Source organism: Humulus lupulus, chromosome 2 (genome assembly GCF_963169125.1).
Source record: "Humulus lupulus chromosome 2, drHumLupu1.1, whole genome shotgun sequence".
Taxonomy (NCBI): Eukaryota; Viridiplantae; Streptophyta; class Magnoliopsida; order Rosales; family Cannabaceae; genus Humulus; species Humulus lupulus.
Window position 1 is genome coordinate 241568870 of NC_084794.1, and position 18287 is coordinate 241587156.

General features: G+C 52.5%; 1 protein-coding gene across 1 annotated transcript; it reads right to left on the reverse strand.

Annotated features, from left to right (window-relative positions):
- Window positions 1-15871: 15871 nt before the first annotated feature.
- LOC133815310 (uncharacterized) lies at window positions 15872-16996 on the reverse strand. The gene has a single exon (XM_062248165.1). The coding sequence runs from the start codon at window positions 16994-16996 to the stop codon at window positions 15872-15874; it is 1125 nt and encodes a 374-aa protein (XP_062104149.1).
- Between the last annotated feature and the right edge of the window lie 1291 nt (window positions 16997-18287).

Below are 18287 nucleotides of genomic sequence, written 5' to 3' on the forward strand. Positions count from 1 at the left end.
TTTAAATGGAAAAATATGCTCATGAAAAATTACATCCCGAGAATGAAAAATGTGGTGGCTTTCTATGTCAAGAAGAGTATATGCTTTCATTCCGGGAGGGTAACCAATGAGGATGCAAGGTTTGGACCTTGGAGAAAATTTATGTCGTTTACTATCTAAAGTAGATGCAAAGGCAAGGCAGGCAAACACACGAAAATGATCATAACAAGGAAGTTTATTATGAAGTAATTCAAATGATGTTTTCTTTTTGAGAAGCATAGAAGGGGTTATATTGATAAGATAAACTGTTGTATTGATAATATATGACCAATAAGTAAGAGATAACTGAGATTGAAATAAAAGAGCACGTGCAACATTTAAAATGTGTTGATGTTTTCTTTCAACAATAGAGTTTTGTTGAGGTCTTTCGACACATGAGTGATAATGAACAATGCCTTTAGATGCATAAAATGTAGAAAGATTAAACTCTTTTGCATTATCAGTCCGAATACCTTTAATAGAAGCCGAAAATTGAGTGGCAACAAGGTTAAAAAATTGAGGTATAATGGTTTGAACTTCAGATTTAGTCTTAAGCATGTAAACCCAAGTATATCTTGTGTGGTCATCAACAATAGTCAGAAAATAATTGTACCCTTCTAAACTCATGATATGGAATGCACCCCAAATTTCTAAGTGAATTAAATCAAAAGGAGAGGCAGCCATATTATTTTGAGGATTGAAAGGCAATCTTTTTTGTTTAGCAAGATGAAAAATTGAACACACAGTATCTGAAGAAGCATCTGAAAACTGTAAATTTTTATTGATAGTTTTGGAAACTTGTACAGAAGGATGACCAAGGCGAAAGTGCCATTGGTTCAAATTATTACATGTGGTGTTCAAAGTATTATTATGACTAGAATTAAGTACAGCAGTAGGTATATGTGAAAGAGAAGAATTGGTAGAACCCGAATGTAATAAGGATTGATCTTGCTGAATGAAGAATAGGTTGCCTATTGTTAACCGAGATTTTCGGCAACTATCTTAAAGAAGGATATTTACTGATTATAATAAAGAGAATAGAGGATCGACACAAGATTTTTACGTGGTTGGGGCGTTAACTAGCCTTAGTCCACGAGTCTGTATATAAGTCTGTATTAGAGCTAGAATCCGCTTTTACAATGGAGTTGTTTAACTATATTTGAGCAGAGTTTCTGCCTTCTCCCCCCTTTTCTACTTTGCATTACAACTTATATTTATAGAATGAGCGGGACATCAGGTTTGGGCCGGGCCTGACCCGGGCCCATTTGGAATATGTGTACAGGGGGCCTTCCTAGTAGAGGCCCGAGCTAAAAAGATATATAGTACATCAAACCCAAACCAGCTCAGGCCCAATTAGTTACCCTGAGATGCAAGCATTCTCCCGAAAAAATGGCACTTTGGCTCTGACCACTTCGAATCACGAGGCAGATTCAGGGGACAAGACCGGTCAAAGTACTTGGCTGCGCAGTCCTGACACGCCAGCAGACAATCCCAAGGAGACCCTTTCTGCAGGTGAAAAGTGGGGGGACAAGACCCACACGAAATGAGGCGGCTTCAGTGTCCTGGACGCCTGGCCCATAGCCTGGGGATGAAGCGGTCCAGGTTCGTTTACCTTGGGCCCGCTGCGTTTACTTCGGGCCCGGACCATTCTGGGCCCGGGAGCGGGACGCGATGGCCGCGATGGTCCGGGGCACTCCGGACAGTGCCGGGACCGTTCGAGCCGAATCATGAACCCGGAGGTACTTCCCGGACCCTTCTACACAGGCCCAGTCCGTAGTCCGCGGATTGGGCCCAAATACCGAACCGGTCCCTCTGACCGTGGGCCGGGGCGAGGGCCCAAAATCCTGAGAGGAAATGGGGATAACATTTACCCCCCAAGCCTTCATCCCGGTTATCCGGGTGGAGGGTTGCACCACCCTCGCGGTTCTTGCCAAGTTGCCTCCACAATTTCTGCCAGGGCCAGGAGGCTCGCGGGAAGGCAGTGGCTGGGCCAGGTTACCCAGCCCGGACCATTTGATGTACCCCGGGGACGTTTACCCTTGGCCTGCTTCAAGAATAGCGACACGTGTCACCATGTGATTGTTGCGAGGGCCTCGAAGAGTCGCCTAGGCCTCTTAAAGTCTGCTAGGCCTGGGCTAGGGTGTCAGCGCACGTCACGAGGCGTCTCATCCGCACGGGGAGAGTCATCATTGATTTCCTTGGAAAGGGGCGGACCGTAGGATGGGGCGTCCTTTGAAATCCACCACTCCTGGACCGTCGGATTGGAGGTGCTGAGGATCCAGACCACAAAAGAGCTCATAAATGTCCTCTGCGCGATCCTCGGCCGTCGGATGAAGAGGCATCTGACCGTTGGATCAGGGGCCAGCATTTGAGGGCTGATATAAAGACTCAGACTACAGGCATTCGGCATTTTTCCATTTTTGACCCAACTTAAGAGAAAGAAAAACCAGAACGCTCGCAGAGCTTTGCATGTCCAACCTCGCCGACGAAATACTTCGCCGTTTACTAGCTCTGCACCACCGCCTGTTTCCCAGGGCCTCAACTTTCGTTCTGCAACCTGACGGCGCTTCTCGGACTTGCCCCGCCGACGAACTGCTGCACCGGCTGTGCCACTTCAAGAACGAGGTTTTGCCGTCCTTACGATCGGACAACCGCCAGCTTCAGCCGTCGACACCACACAGTAAGTATTTTCTGATTCTGTTGTCAATTTTGTGAACCTAGGCTCTCTAGACGCATGCACCTAGGCTCCGTGCTTTAGAATTTACTAGGAAGGCTGCCCAGTTTGGGCGGCACTGTTTCGGATGATCCCTGGATAAGGGATGGACCGTAGTAGTCTTTCCTCCCGATCAGGGTCCCGGGGCTTTTCGGGGTCCCGGGCCTGATCCGTCGGGACTCCGAGCAGTCCTTAGGAGACTCCCTGTACCTCGACCGACTCTATTGGGTTCAGGTACTGACTGCTTGGCCTTTCTTTCTTTGTTCCCAGATCGTCACTCATGGCCACGGGCGTCACACTTCACTCCGAAGAGGAGGTTAATAGGGCCCCTGTAGTCACTCCCGGCTCCAAGACGCCCACAGGCAACAGGTGGGAGATGGACGTAACGCCCAACCTGTTCCGGAACTACCGGATGATGCAGCTCCTGGAGACGAGGCTGGGCATCGAATCGACTCCGAGCCTATTTCACAATCGTATGGCCAGGTTAGAGGAGCGGGCGCATACGTCCGTGGATGGATTCGGGGCCTAGAGTGCCGGCCACATCAGCGCGGGAGCTACGCTTCCGCTTCATGACTACTTCGTGCGGTTCCTGACGTATGTGGGGATCGCACCATTCCAACTGCTGCCACAAGCATACCGTCTGCTTGCTGGGTGGAAGGTGTTCTGTGTCGCGAAAGAGATCGCGGATCCTACCCTGGCGGAAGTCCTGTACTTCTACAAGCTGGTGCCGCAGGTCAACGCCAAAGACAAGAGCCAGGACGGCTTTTACAGGCTGCAGCCGCGGAGTGGCTATCCGGCTCCTACCAGTACCTGGAAGCACCCCCCGGATGTCAAGCATTACTGGTTTATGACATCCGGGTTCCTTATTGACGAGAATCCCACGCTGCTGCTAGACTTCCAGCGAGTGGGTAAGTACTTCCCCGGACCCTCTATTTCACTCCCCTTTCGTTTTCCATCTCTCATCGTATCTTCCGGGTCGCAGGTCCCTTCATCCAAACCCCCCTCACCGCCTTTCTCCTGGAAAGGAGGAGGTTCTACGCCAAGCTGACCGCGGAGGAGCTGGACGTAGGGGGCTATGTCAACGACAAAAACCTCCGGCTAGTAGGGTTACTCGCGGCCACCCAGACCATTGTAGTCCCTAGCTTCCAGGGCATCCCGTTTGAGAAGAACGTCGAGGTCCGGGAGCAGCTAGCCCTTGACCACATCGCCGGGGTGGTGAGAGCGGCGCGGGCCACTGCAGCCCAGCGTAAGAAGAATCAGCCCCCGGTGGAAGAGGCCACCTCGGAAGAGCTGGAAGAGCTTTTCGAAGATGCCCTACCAAACGTTGGGACTCCCGGGGCTAGCGTATCGGGGCGAGGTAACTCCCCTTTAGTCTTAATTTATGCCCCTCAAGTTGGGGATTTGGCTAGGGATAGGCTAGAGTTGCCGGGCCCCGCGTTTGGGGCTGATGGGGAGATGAGGCCCTCGTCTCCCATCCCTGTAGGATCAGAAACCCTAATGTTCCTGTCCGGGTTCCTCCAGTACGGGGGGTTTCTAATCCCGGACGACGTAGGAGACCGGATACACTCATTTGCTTTAAGGGAATTGAGTCTCGCCCGGGGCCTAGACGAGGGTTTGTCCCGGGCTTATACTTTCTTCTTACTGTTGTGCTTTCCCGTTCGGCTTATCATACTAACTTTGTTTTTCCGTATTTTTGCAGAGGATTCCGACATGTCTGACCCGGCCAGCGAGATGAGGAGGCTTATCAAGGAAAGGTCAGCCTTGAAGGCGGCCAGGAGGCCAAATGTCGTGGCCGGCGCGGAGCTCCCCCCAACCAGTGAAAAACCCGGGACAACGCCCGGTCCAGGCGAGGCACTGGCCGTTGTACCATTCCGGGCCATGGAGCCGGCCGCAGACGGTCTCCCGGACCAGCCCCCGGTAATCGATTTGGAAGCGGGCGAAGCCACAAGCCGGAGCTCTGGGAAGAGAGGCCCCGGAGATGATGCCCGGGAGGGCAAACTCGGGAAGAGGCCTCGGACGACGTTGTCAGAGACAGCCGAGGAGTCACACGGGGAGAGCAGGCTAACCGCGAAGGAGATCCCTGCTCCGCCTGTCCTTCCCCTCCGCCCAACCCTTCTCGAGGAGGGGGAGTCCGCCCTGCGGGACGAGCAGTCCCGGTTGGTCAACCGGACCTAGGAGAGCGGCCGATGCTGGAGAGACGACGCTTACAAGGCCCTGATGATCCGTCGCCAGGTCGAGTTTTCAGATCGTCCCGCCGAGTTCAGCGCTCCTCAGCCGATCGTAGATCGGCTAGCTGCTGAGGTGGGCTTCCGCCCCAAGCTGGGCTAGGACATTGCCCCCATGGCCGCTGATCTGCTCGATCAGGTCGGGAGCACTATGTCTAACCTCCAGCTGAAGAGGTACGCCACGATAGCCAATCCAGACGGGCTGTTCATTTCTCAGGCTCTCCGCCACCAGGCTACCGCGGTAATTTTCAACTCATGTCCTTCAGTCATTCGTTGGTGGTGACTCTTTTTTCTAACTTTCGTTTGTTCCAGGTTGCCTTGTTATCTCAAAGGAGTGCCGATTTGATGGCCGAGCTCGCCCTCAAGATGGAGACGGCCAGGCTGGAATTAGAGGCGGCCGAGAACCAGAGGGAGATCGCCAAGGAAAATCTCAGCACGGAAACGGCCCGCTTCCAAGAAGAGCTGGCCCGCGCGAAGGCGGAGTGCGAGGAAATTAGCCGTGCCAAGACCGGGGTGGAAGAGGAGTTGTCCCGGACGACGAAGGTTCCTGACGAAAGGGCGACTCTCTTGGAGACGGCTGCGGCACAGTCCGTCCAGGACAAGGAGGAGATCCGGGTCCTGAAAGCCCGTGTTCTTGAGCTGGGTGACTCCCTTCTTCAGGAGAAGGCGGCACACGACACCACCCGTCGGGAGAAGGAGGAGGCCGACAACTTAGTGGATGTCACCTTTAACGAGGCCATTTATATGGCCTGGTGCAAGGACAAGAACATGAACCTCCTTATCTTCCCCGATCCCGACTCGAAGCGTGCCGAGTACGAGGCCAAGGAGAGGGAGGATGCGGACCTCCGGGCGGACGCGCTGTAGGCCCTTGTCTCGGCCTCGTTATTTTTTTTGTTAATTAGTTTAGCTTGTAATTTAATTTCAAACACTGCTTCTTCCTTTGGTTTTTAAAAGATTTCTCCTTTCACCATTCAGTAAGAAGTTGATGTCGCGACTAACTGATTGCAGGGGGTTTTTTCCCGGTTCCAACGGCCGGGACTGAACCCAACGACTAGTCTTTGCTCTGTTCGGGGCCCTTGGGGCTTTGTTTAACCCGGAGTGTGCTTTCCCTGGAATTTTAGGTCCTGGGTTTGTTCCGGGGTTGACCTGGTGCTTCTGTGCTCCGAGGATCAACACGTCCGGGTTGGACGGACTTTGTACCCCCAGACGGCGTTCGTCCGGGTGGGACCGGCCTTAGGCTCGGTTCCATTTCATTTTTATATTCCCGGACATCGCTCGTCCGGGGTGGGACCGGCCTTGGGCTCGGTTCCCTTTATTTTTATACTCCCGGACATCGTTCGTCCGGGGTGGGACCGGCCTTGGGCTCGATTCCCTTTATTTATACCCCCGGACGTCGTTCGTCTGGGGTGGGACCGGCCTTGGGCTCGGTCCTCTTATTTTTATACTCCCGGACATCGTTCGTCCAGGGTGGGACCGGCCTTGGGCTCGGTTCCCTTTATTTATACCCCCGGACGTCGTTCGTCCGGGGTGGGACCGGCCTTGGGCTCAGTCCTCTTATTTTTATACTCCCGGACTTCGTTCGTCCGGGGTGGGACCGGCCTCGGGCTCGGTCCTCTTTATTTATACCCCCGGACATCGTTCGTCCGGGGTGGGACCGGCCTTGGGCTCGGTTCCCTTTATTTATACCCCCGGACATCGTTCGTCCGGGGTGGGACCGGTCTTGGGCTCGGTTCCCTTTATTTATACCCCCGGACGTCGTTCGTCCGGGGTGGGACCGGCCTTGGGCTTGGTCCTCTTATTTTTATACTCCTGGACATCGTTCGTCCGGGGTGGGACCGGCCTTGGGCTCGGTTCCCTTTATTTATACCTCCGGACGCCGTTCGTCCGGGGTGGGACCGGCCTTGGGCTCGGTCCTCTTATTTTTATACTCCTGGACATCATTCGTCCGGGGTGGGACCGGCCTTGGGCTCGGTTCCCTTTATTTATACCCCCGGACGTCGTTCGTCCAGGGTGGGACCGGCCTTGGGCTCGGTCCTCTTATTTTTATACTCCCGGACATCGTTCGTCCGGGGTGGGACTGGCCTTGGGCTCGGTTCCCTTTATTTATACCCCCGGACATCGTTCGTCCGGGGTGGGACCGGCCTTGGGCCCGGTCCTCTTATTTTTATACTCCCGGACATCGTTCGTCCGGGGTGGGACCGACCTTGGGCTCGGTTCCCTTTATTTATACCCCCGGACGTCGTTCGTCCGGGGTGGGACCGGCCTTGGGCTCGGTCCTCTTATTTTTATACTCCCGGACATCGTTCGTCCGGGGTGGGACCGGCCTTGGGCTCGGTTCCCTTTATTTATACCCCCGGACATCGTTCGTCCGGGGTGGGACCGGCCTTGGGCTCGGTTCCCTTTATTTATACCCCCGGACATCGTTCTTCCGGGGTGGGACCGGCCTTTGGCTCAGTCCTCTTATTTTTATACTCCCGGACATCGTTCGTCCGGGGTGGGACCGGCCTTGGGCTCGGTTCCCTTTATTTATACCCCCGGACATCGTTCGTCCGGGGTGGGACCGGCCTTGGGCCCGGTCCTCTTATTTTTATACTCCCGGACATCGTTCGTCCGGGGTGGGACCGGCCTTGGGCTCGGTTCCCTTTATTTATACCCACGGACGTCGTTCGTCCGGGGTGGGACCGGCCTTGGGCTCGGTTCCCTTTATTTATACCCCCGGACATCGTTCGTCCGGGGTGGGACCGGCCTTGGGCTCGGTTCCCTTTATTTATACCCCCGGACATCGTTCGTCCGGGGTGGGACCGGCCTTGGGCTCGGTCCTCTTATTTTTATACTCCCGGACATCGTTCGTCCGGGGTGGGACTGGCCTTGGGCTCGGTTCCCTTTATTTATACCCCCGGACATCGTTCGTCCGGGGTGGGACCGGCCTTGGGCTCGGTTCCCTTTATTTATACCCCCGGACATCGTTCGTCCGGGGTGGGACCGGCCTTGGGCTCGGTTCCCCCTTTTTTATTTTTACGCCTGGGATGACACCCCCCGCAAGTGAGCAGAGACTGGTCTATGGTCACTTGAGATAATAGCCCTGAGGCACACCTTTTCATGGAAATAATAGCCCTTTATGACGTTTTGCACACGTCATTTTCATTGTTCTACAAAAGGGAATTAGCCCTGAGGCGTACATGTTATAGCGTAAACATTAAACTCGAACGAGCCCTTAGGCTACTGGTAGTATTTACGGAGGTGTTCTGCGTTCCAGGCTCGCGGAACCTCGGAACCATCGAGCCGCTTCAAGCGGTACGTCCCGGGGCAGATCTCTTGCTGGATCTCATACGGCCCTTCCCAATTGGGGCCCAGAACCCCTACCCCCGGATCCTGAGTGGCCGGGAAGACCCTCCGCAGGACCAGATCGCCTGTTTCGAACTTACGGCTCTTGACTCTGGAGTTGTAGTGCCGAGCGATCTTGCCCTGGTACATCTTTAACTGCACTTGCGACTCTTCCCAGATTTTCTTGATAAGGTCCAGAGATTCTTGGAGTAAGGCATGGTTCTGGGTGGGATCATACGTGTCGCGACGATGGGACGGGATGGTCGTTTCGATTGGGATGACGGCTTCGCATCCGTACGTCATTGAGTATGGGGTGTGCCCAGTTGATGTCCGTTCGGTTGTCCGATAGGCCCACAACACGCGGGGGAGCTCTTCGGGCCACTTTCTCTTACAGGCCTGAAGCTTTTTCTTCAGTGTCCCTTTCAGGATTTTGTTCACGGCTTCGGCCTGTCCGTTCGCCTGGGGCCTGGCCACGGCGGAGAAACTCTTCACTATACCGTGCCTCTCGCAGAAATCCGTGAAGTGATGGCTGTCAAATTGTTTCCCGTTGTCAAACACGATTTTGTAGGGGAGGCCATACCGACACACTATGTTGTTAACGATGAAATCTAAGGCCTTCTTGGACGTGATCGTGTTCATAGGCTCCGCCTCAACCCATTTCGTGAAATAGTCTACCGCCACAATGGCATACTTCACCCCTCCTCTCCCGGTTGGAAGGGATCCCACAAGATCGATCCCCCACACTGCAAAGGGCCAGGGACTGTTCATCAAGGTAATCTCTGTTGGGGGGGCCCGAGGGATCTTCGCGTACCTCTGGCATTGTTCGCACCTGCGGACGTAGTCTATGCAGTCCCTTTTCATGGTGGGCAAGAAGTATCCTTGGCGCAGAATCTTCTTGGACAAACTGGGTCCGGCTGTGTGGTCTCCGCAAAAGCCTCCGTGGACCTCATGCATGATGGCGCCCAGCTCAGTCCCGGACACGCACCTGAGGTAAGGCATGGACAATCCCCGGCGATAAAGTTTCCCGTCCATCATGACGTATCGGTGGGCCTGGTACAAAAGCTTCCTGGCCGCGGCTCGCTCGTTCGGAACCTCCCCGGTGGACAGGTAGCGGATCAGCGGCCCCATCCATGAATTGGAGTGATCGACGGCATGGACGGTCGGAGTCCCTATGCTTGGGACGGGGAGATGGTTGACGGGGACCAGCCCGGCCAACTCGGCCTCTGCGTCGGTTGCTAACTTCGCTAATGTGTCCGCGAAGACTTTCTTCTCCCGGGGTATCTGGCGGATGGAATGCGCTGCGAACGCTTGGAGCATCTCCCTCGCTTGGGTTACGTACGCTGCCATTCGCTCTCCCTTGGTCTGATACTCCCCCGAAATCTGTCTGACTACCAGCTGAGAATCGCTGTATATTTCGAGGTTCGCCGCCCCCTACTTCTCGGGCCAGACGCAAACCGGCTATGACGGCCTCATGATCCGCCTCGTTGTTCGACGCTTTGAACTGGAAACAGAGAGCGTATTGTAGCTGATGCCCCTGCTGGGATACCAGGATGATCCCGGCGCCGGCCCCGTTCTCGTTTGATGCTCCGTCCACGAAGACTTTCCAAACGGGAGGAATGCAGGTTGCGGGGGCACTCTCTTCTGAGGTGACCCCGGAACATTCGACGATGAAGTCGGCCAGGGCCTGTCCCTTAATGGCCAGCCGGGGCACGTAAGATATATCAAATTGGCTCAGCTCCATGGCCCATTTTAGGAGTCTCCCCGACGCCTCAGGTTTCTGCAACACCTGCCGCAGGGGGTGGTTGGTTAAGACCTTTATCGTGTGGGCCTGGAAATAAGGCCGAAGCTTCCGGGATGCCATCAGCAGACAGAAAGTCAGCTTCTCGATTAGTGGGTATCTAGACTCGGCGTCTAGTAATCTCTTGCTCACGTAGTACACCGGGAGTTGAGTCCTCTCCTCTTTGCGTACCAACGCGGCGCTGATGGCGTGTTCGGTTACGGCCAGGTATAAGTACAAAAGTTCTCCTTCGACTGGCTTCGCCAGGATGGGGGCCTTGGCCAAGTGCTCTTTCAGCTTCTGGAAGGCTTCTTCGCACTCGGGTGACCATTCGAACCGCTGGCTTCCCCGGAGGACGTTGAAAAAAGGGACGCACTTGTCCGTGGCCTTGGAGACAAAACGGCTTAGGGCGGCCACTCGCCCCATCAGGCTTTGAACGTCCTTGTGCTTCCGGGGAGAGGCCATGTTGATCAGGGCCTTGATCTTCTCGGGGTTGGCTTCAATTCCTCGGAAACTCACGATAAAGCCCAGGAACTTCCCGGATGTGACGCCGAAGGTGCACTTCTTAGGGTTCAGCTTCATCCCGTACTTCCGGATAACCGCGAAGGCCTCCGCCAAATCGCTCGAATGTTCCCACGACGTCTTGGATTTGACCAGCATATCTTCAATGTATACCTCCATGTTTCGACCCAGCTGGGCCCTAAACATTCGATTGACGAGCCTCTGGTAGGTTGCTCCGGCTTTCTTGAGTCCGAAAGGCATGACGACATAGCAGTAGATGCCCTTGTCAGTTTGGAAACTGGTGTGCTCCTGATCTGCCACGTGCATGGAGATCTGGTTGTAGCCTGAGTAGGCGTCCATGAAACTCAAGATCTCGTAACCGGACGTAGCATCCACCATTTGGTCTATTCGGGGGAGCGGGAAACAGTCCTTCGGACATGCTTTGTTGAGGTCCGTGAAGTCGATGCAAGTCCTCCACGTCCCGTTAGGCTTCGGTACTAAGACCGGGTTGGCCAGCCATACGGGGTACACGGCTTCGCGGATGAAGTTAATGGAAGACAGCTTCTCTACTTCCAGCTTGAGGGCCTCGGCCCTCTCCGTCCCCAAAGGTCTGCGCTTCTGGCGGACCGGGGTCACGTTTGGGTCAATACTCAGCGTGGCATATGATGTTACGGTCGATCCCGGTCATATCGGAGTGGGACCACGCCAGAAGATCCTGGTTTTTCTTGACTTGGGCGATAATGGCGGCCCGAATGTCTTCCGGCAGGCTTTTTCCCACTTGGATGACCCTGGCAGGGTCGGACTCGCTGATGCATACCTCTTCTATTTCGTCCATTGGCTCAAGAGTGCGTTCCTCTCCCAACCGTGGGTCCAGATCGTCTTCGTCCTGGATAGCTTGCTCGGGCGGGCGGAGTGCCGGCTCGACGGGCTCATCCCGGACCATACAAACAGGACGGGCAGAGATATGGTAACACTTCCGCGTGCTTTTCTGGTCTCCGCGGACCGTCCCAATCCCTCCGCTGCTGCACGGGAACTTCATGCATAGATGGCGGATGGAGGTGATGGCCCCGAACTCGACCAGGGCGGGCCGGCCAAAGATGGCGTTGTAAGCGGTTGGGCAATCCACCACCACAAAGGTGCAGAACTTGAACGATTGCTGCAACGCGTCTCCCAGAGTAACAGGCAGCTGGACCTTTCCCATGGGGAGGAGTGCGTCTCCGTTGAAGCCGTAGATTTGGGTCGGGCACGACGCCAGATCAGCCTCCGTCAGGCCAATGGCGGCAAAGGCGGATTTGAACAACAAGTTGACGGAGCTTCCGTCATCCACCAACACTCGGGACACCATCTTGTTGGCAATTTGAGCATCTATGACCAGTGGGTCGTGGTGCGGGAAATGGACGTTACGGGCGTCGTCTTCCGTGAACGTGATGGGGAGGTTCATCAGTTTGGGGCGCTGAGCAGGGGCCTGGACGAGGGCGCAGACTTCTTGGTCATGGTCCAGCTCGCTCAGATAGCGCTTTTGATCATTCTTCGAAGGGCCTCCTAGGTGGGGTCCGCCTGAAATGGTCGACACGTGCCCGTCCACTCGAGGGGGCGCTGCCCCGGAAGGATAGGGCATCCCAGGACCGGGGGCCTGCGTGGCAACAGCCCCCTAAGGGGTCTGTGCCGGGAGCCCTTGCGCGTACCCTCCCTGGGGCGGGTATGCACGGGTCGTTGCCGAGGCCGCGGACTGCGCGGGATTTGCTGTCATGCCCGGGACGCCTATGGGCATCCTTACCCACTGATGGAGGTGTCCCAGCTTGATGAGGTTTTCAATTTCATCTTTGAGCTGCCGACACTCGTCGGTGGTGTGGCCCACATCTTTGTGATAGGCGCACCGTTTGCTGGTGTCTCTGGGGTTCCTCCCCTCCCCTAAACATGGGGCTAGGTTTCCGGTAATGGACCGCTCTTTCCGTAGCCAGGTAGATGTTTTCCCAAGTATCCACCAAGTTAGTGTATTCCGAGTATTGGGGCTCATAGCCCCTCTTCCCTTTTTTGGCCGATTCCGGCCGGTTTTGGCCTTTGCCGGCCCGCTTACTCCGGGAGGGATTCACGCTTGCCTCGGTTACCCCGGTCTGCGATTGCTGGGCCACGACGGGGGCCATGCTGTGCCCCGCTGGCGCGACACCATACCCGGAGAAGGGCGTTGACTGGGCCGGGGCGTACCCCGAAACGGCAGGACCGTACACCGTAGGCGTGTAACTAATGCCGGGCGCGACTACCCCCCCCCCCTCCCGGGACGATGGGGGGCGATGCGTAGGACTGCGCGGGGAAATGTCTCGCACCTCCCGGAATCGTCTGAGGGACTGGGTGAGGGGCCGAGGGCCACCCGAAGGCCTGGATCTGGGCCTCCTCCCAGTTGATGAATCCTTGGGCCCTCCTAATAAATTCTTCTAGGGTGGCGGCTTTACTGCGCTGCATGTCGTCCCAGAGCGGGGACCCGGCCCGGATTCCAGACTGTAGTGCCACCAAGCGCTGTCCGTCGTCGACCTTTGTCTTGGAGGCTTCTTCAGTGAAGCGCTGGATGTAGGCCCTCAATGTTTCTGCGAGCATTTGCTTAATATTGGCGAGGGCACTGATTTTCATGTCCATCCTCATGGCGGCCACGAATTGCTTCCGAAAAGCCGACTGTAGCCCGGACCATGTTTGGATGGACCCCGGTTTAAGCCTTTTCCACCACTCTTCGGCGGGACCGCCCAACGTGATGGAGAAGCAGAGGCATTTGCCGCTGTCGCTGACGTGAGCCACAGTCATGAGTCGGTTGTACCGGGACAGATGATCCCTAGGGTCTGTGCTTCCAGTGTAGGCGGTGAGATTTGGCATCTTGAACCCCTGGGCAACACGGCGTCTAAGATATGTCTCGCGCACGGCTCCTTGTCCTCTTCGTCAGAGTCAGTGTCCGCGCCCTCTTGCTTGGGGACCAAGCGGTCGGTGACCTTTTTTAATGCTGCCATTTGCTCCATGAGCTGCCTGGCCGCGCTGTCCTCCAGGGGGATTCTCTCGTTCCGCCTGTCGTTTATGTCGTTCCTGAGGTCGCCGTTTCGAGGAAGGATTTTTTGCTCGCGGGCCCGCTCTTTCCGGGCATTCAGTCCGTCACGTAAATCTACCCGGGAAGTGCCGTCCCCGGAGCTGAGAGCGTCACGATCCTCGCGGCGGGGTCGTTCCCGATGGTTCTTGTTGACCGAGGCACTCGGGTGCAAAGACTTTTCCCTCCCGTTCGCCCTTGGGGCGGGCCAGGGCTGACCGTCCTGCAGCCATACCCCCTGCAGATCGATTGGGTGGCCTCGTCCTGGGACGGGGCACACCTTCTATTTCCTAGGTAATGGTCGTGAACGTGCCCCGGCTTTACTGACGGGGGTAGTCTTTTTCCGAGTCGTCCGTCGCTCCTTGTTCGGGACTTTCGGAGCCGTGTCAGGGGGAGGCTTTGGGAAACGGATCGGGCTGGCCCCCCTGGGGCCCTCGGTTTGCGCTTGGGGAGCGGGATGTTGCGTTTCTGGGTGCGGGCCAACTGCGGGGTTGGCCGCCGGGCCCTGCGCGGCCATCAGCGCTTGCAGGACATGGAGAGACTCTTGCACCCGGCGGTGTGCCTTCACCTGCTCAGCCATCCTGGCTTCCTGATCCTGGATCTGCTGCCTCAGTCTAGTCACCTCCGGGTCTTTCTGATCGTCGCGAGGGACCTCGGGATCCACGGCTTCATCATGATACTCCCCCTCGTTCTCCTCCTCATAGTACTCTTCTTCGTTTCCTACTTCGTACTCCGTCTCACCTTCGTAGTCTTGCGACTCGTCTTGGTGAGATGTCTGAGGAGGCACGTCTTCAGGCAGGTTCTGAGGGATGCGCTGAGAAGGCAGTGGGTCTTCGTTGCCCTGCTCCGGGTTGGCAGGGTCGAAGGTGGTGTTACGAGTGTTCACCATCATAGTAAAGGCCTGATGTTGGCGCTAGCTTCCTTCAGCTCTCAATGAAAGCACCAAACTGTTAACCGAGATTTTCGGCAACTATCTTAAAGAAGGATATTTACTGATTATAATAAAGAGAATAGAGGATCGACACAAGATTTTTACGTGGTTGGGGCGTTAACTAGCCTTAGTCCACGAGTCTGTATATAAGTCTGTATTAGAGCTAGAATCCGCTTTTACAATGGAGTTGTTTAACTGTATTTGAGCAAAGTTTCTGCCTTCTCCCCCCTTTTCTACGTTGCATTACAACTTATATTTATAGAATGAGGGGGACATCAGGTTTGGGCCGGGCCTGACCCGGGCCCATTTGGAATATGTGTACAGGGGGCCTTCCTAGTGGAGGCCCGAGCTAAAAAGATATATAGTACATCAAACCCAAACCAGCTAAGGCCCAATTAGTTACCCTGAGATGCAAGCATTCTCCCGACAAAACGGCACTTTGGCTCTGACCACTTCGAATCACGAGGCAGATTCAGGGGACAAGACCGGTCAGAGTACTTGGCTGCGCAGTCCTGACACGCCAGCAGACAATCCCAAGGAGACCCTTTCTGCAGGTGAAAAGTGGGGGGACAAGACCCACGTGAAATGAGGCGGTTTCAGTGTCCTGGATGCCTGGCCCATAGCCTGGGGATGAAGCGGTCCAGGTTCGTTTACCTTGGGCTCGCTGCGTTTACTTCGGGCTCGGACCATTCTGGGCCCGGGAGCGGGACGCGATGGCCGCGATGGTCCGGGGCACTCCGGACAGTGCCGGGACCGTTCGAGCCGAATCATGAACCCGGAGGTACTTCCCGGACCCTTCTACACAGGCCCAGTCCGTAGTCCGCGGATTGGGCCCAAATACCGAACCGGTCCCTCTGACCGTGGGCCGGGGCGAGGGCCCAAAACCCTGAGAGGAAATGGGGATAACACCTATTTTCTTAGCAATCCCAATCTTTGAAGTCAGCTGAGGACCCTGAAGAAAACAGTCATTATGATCAAAGAGAATAGTGTTAGGACTATTGTGAAGATAAGCAGATATAGAAAAAAGATTGAACCGAAATTCAGGGATGTAAAGAACATCAGTTAATAATATGTCTTTGTTTACACGAACAGTACCAGATTTATGTATAAAAATCTTATGGCCATTAGGTAAAGTAACATATTTATCAAGAATGTTATTGGTAAAAGAGATAAAAAAAATTGATAGAGTGGCAAACATGATGTGTGGCACCACTATCTACTATCCAAAAAAAAGAGGGAAAAGATACAATTTTACCAGTGATATTGGATACTTGAGGAAGAGTATCACTTGGGGAAGAGGTATGATGCAGCTGTTGACTTAACAGAGCAATAAGTTGCTGGCTGAGTTCCAATTGAGATGGTGTAAGGATGGGTACACTTGGTGAAGAAGTGGAGACAGAAACTTGATAGTCTTCACAGAATCAGATTTACGTCTATCACCATAACCCGGGGGAAATCCATGAAGGAAAAAACATTTCTCCTTGAGGTGCCCTGGTTTAAGACAGTGAGAACAGGTGGGACGCATTTTCTTGGTGCGAGAGGTAGAAGGTGGAATAGATGGAGGGATAGCAGCAATGAATGAGGTGTTGTGAGATGGCCGAAGTCTTCTTTGATTTTCTTCTTGAATGATCATAGAAAACACTTTTGAAAGAGAGGGAAAAGGATCTATCAATAATATTTGGGCTCTTACAGCATGAAAAGATTCATTCAAACCAGTGAGAAATTGAAGAACATGTTCTTGGTTAAGAAAATCAAGAGTATCAGCAGAAGCAGCACAAGTACATGGAAGTCTAGGACATAAATCAGTAATCTCATCCCATATAGCTTTGATTTTGGTGAAGTAGGAACTTACAGAGTCATCACCTTGATGAAGGCTGATGAGAGAGGTTCGAAGATCAAAGATCTTAGGTCCATTGCCTTGATCAAACCTGCTGTTTAGTTCATTCCACATAGCTGCAACACTGTCCAAGAATAGAATGCTACTTTTGATGTCAGAAGAAATAGAATGAAGTATCCAAGACATTACCATGTGATTGCAGCGAAGCCATTGATTGAGAAGAGGATCATCTTCAGCTGGTTGAGGGAGAGATCCGTTGAGGAAAGGGAGCTTGTTCTTAGCCCGAATGGAAATCTTGAAATCCCTTCTCCATTGTTGAAAATTCTTGTCGGTGAGGGGAGGAGAGGCAAGAACAAGTGCCGGGTGATCTCCTGTGCTCAAGAAGTAGGGACTACTACCATCTTCATGGGTAGGTCGATCAAGAACAGAGAAAGAAGAAAAACGGTTCGAGGCATGGATGGGAGAACTCGGAACCCTAGAAATTGGGGGTTCTTGAGGAGGAGCATCAGGATTCGGAAGAGAAGAATCAGTAGCAGCCGTTGAGGGCTCCGGAAGAGGAGGAACGGGGCTTGTACTTCGACGGCCTATAGCTCTTGTTCGTGTCATGGAAACAAAGGAAAAAAATCAGTTGGTCACTGATACCATATTAGAGTAAGAAGACTTATTATTGAGTCAAAAAGTATATGCAAAAGTGAGGGAAACAGGGGACCAAATCAGCTTAAATAAAGGCTGAGTAAGGTCCAAGTCAAAGATAACAATACTAACTAACAAGAAACAAAATTGATTAAAACCAAGAAAGCTAACAAACCAAGCCTAACTAATTAACCATAAACTGGACTCTAATAGTGGAAAATATTATATTTGAACTCTGTTTTTGACACTGTAAATTATTTGGAATTTTCTAAAAAATTTACAAGATGATCTAATAAATAACTACAATGTACATGTTCATAAAAAAAATTATGCTAAAAATGATCTAGGTACTAAAATCAAGAGGGGCCGGCTACACCGATACACCCAAAAGCGATGGGTGCACCGGAGAAGCACCCTATGCCTTATACTTAATTACATACCCTAACTATTTTATCTTAAGGTGCTTTCTATTTAATATTATCAATCTAATTCTTCTCTCTTTTTTGGTTAGGTTTTAATTTTTTGGCATCAAAATTTTAAATTTTCATTATTAATTTTATTTATGCGAGGATTATGTTTGCTTTTATATTTTTTGTGTGATGTATAGTGGTTTTCTTGTAAATACGGATATATTTTTATAAAATACGTTATCATATCAATTAGAGAATTATATAATAACTAATAAAGTAATAATTAATGATACGTGTTGGAGACAAAAAATTAGGAATAGGATAAGAACTTTATTCTAATTTTTTTGGGCACAATATTCCTGATTATTATTATTATTATTATTTTAACATGATAATTATGATTCAAAGGAGTTTTGTGTGCATTGGCTTACAATTACAGCTAATAACAGTATTGCAATTGTGATGATAAACATGGTCTCAGTAGGCTTTATCACGTTTCAGGTACATTTTTCCGTGTAAGCAACCCTCAACCAAATTACATAACATCTTCAAACCTTCATTATTTTATTATATATTTATGTATTGACATCTATGGTAATTTCTAATTTGTTAATTTCCTACTCCCATTTAAAGTCAATTTTTATATTTCTTGTTTTCATTTTTTTTTAATTTTAAGACTCTGGGAGAGCACTAGAATATATGGCAATATAATGGTTATAAAATAAATAAAACAAAAAGGAAAGATTATTAGAGATTTTCTGGTCTTTATCAAGTTAATTGTCATTTCCGATTCCTAGCTATGTTTATTCCACGTATGGATTGGAGTTTGGACACACATGAAAAAGAAAATTTAA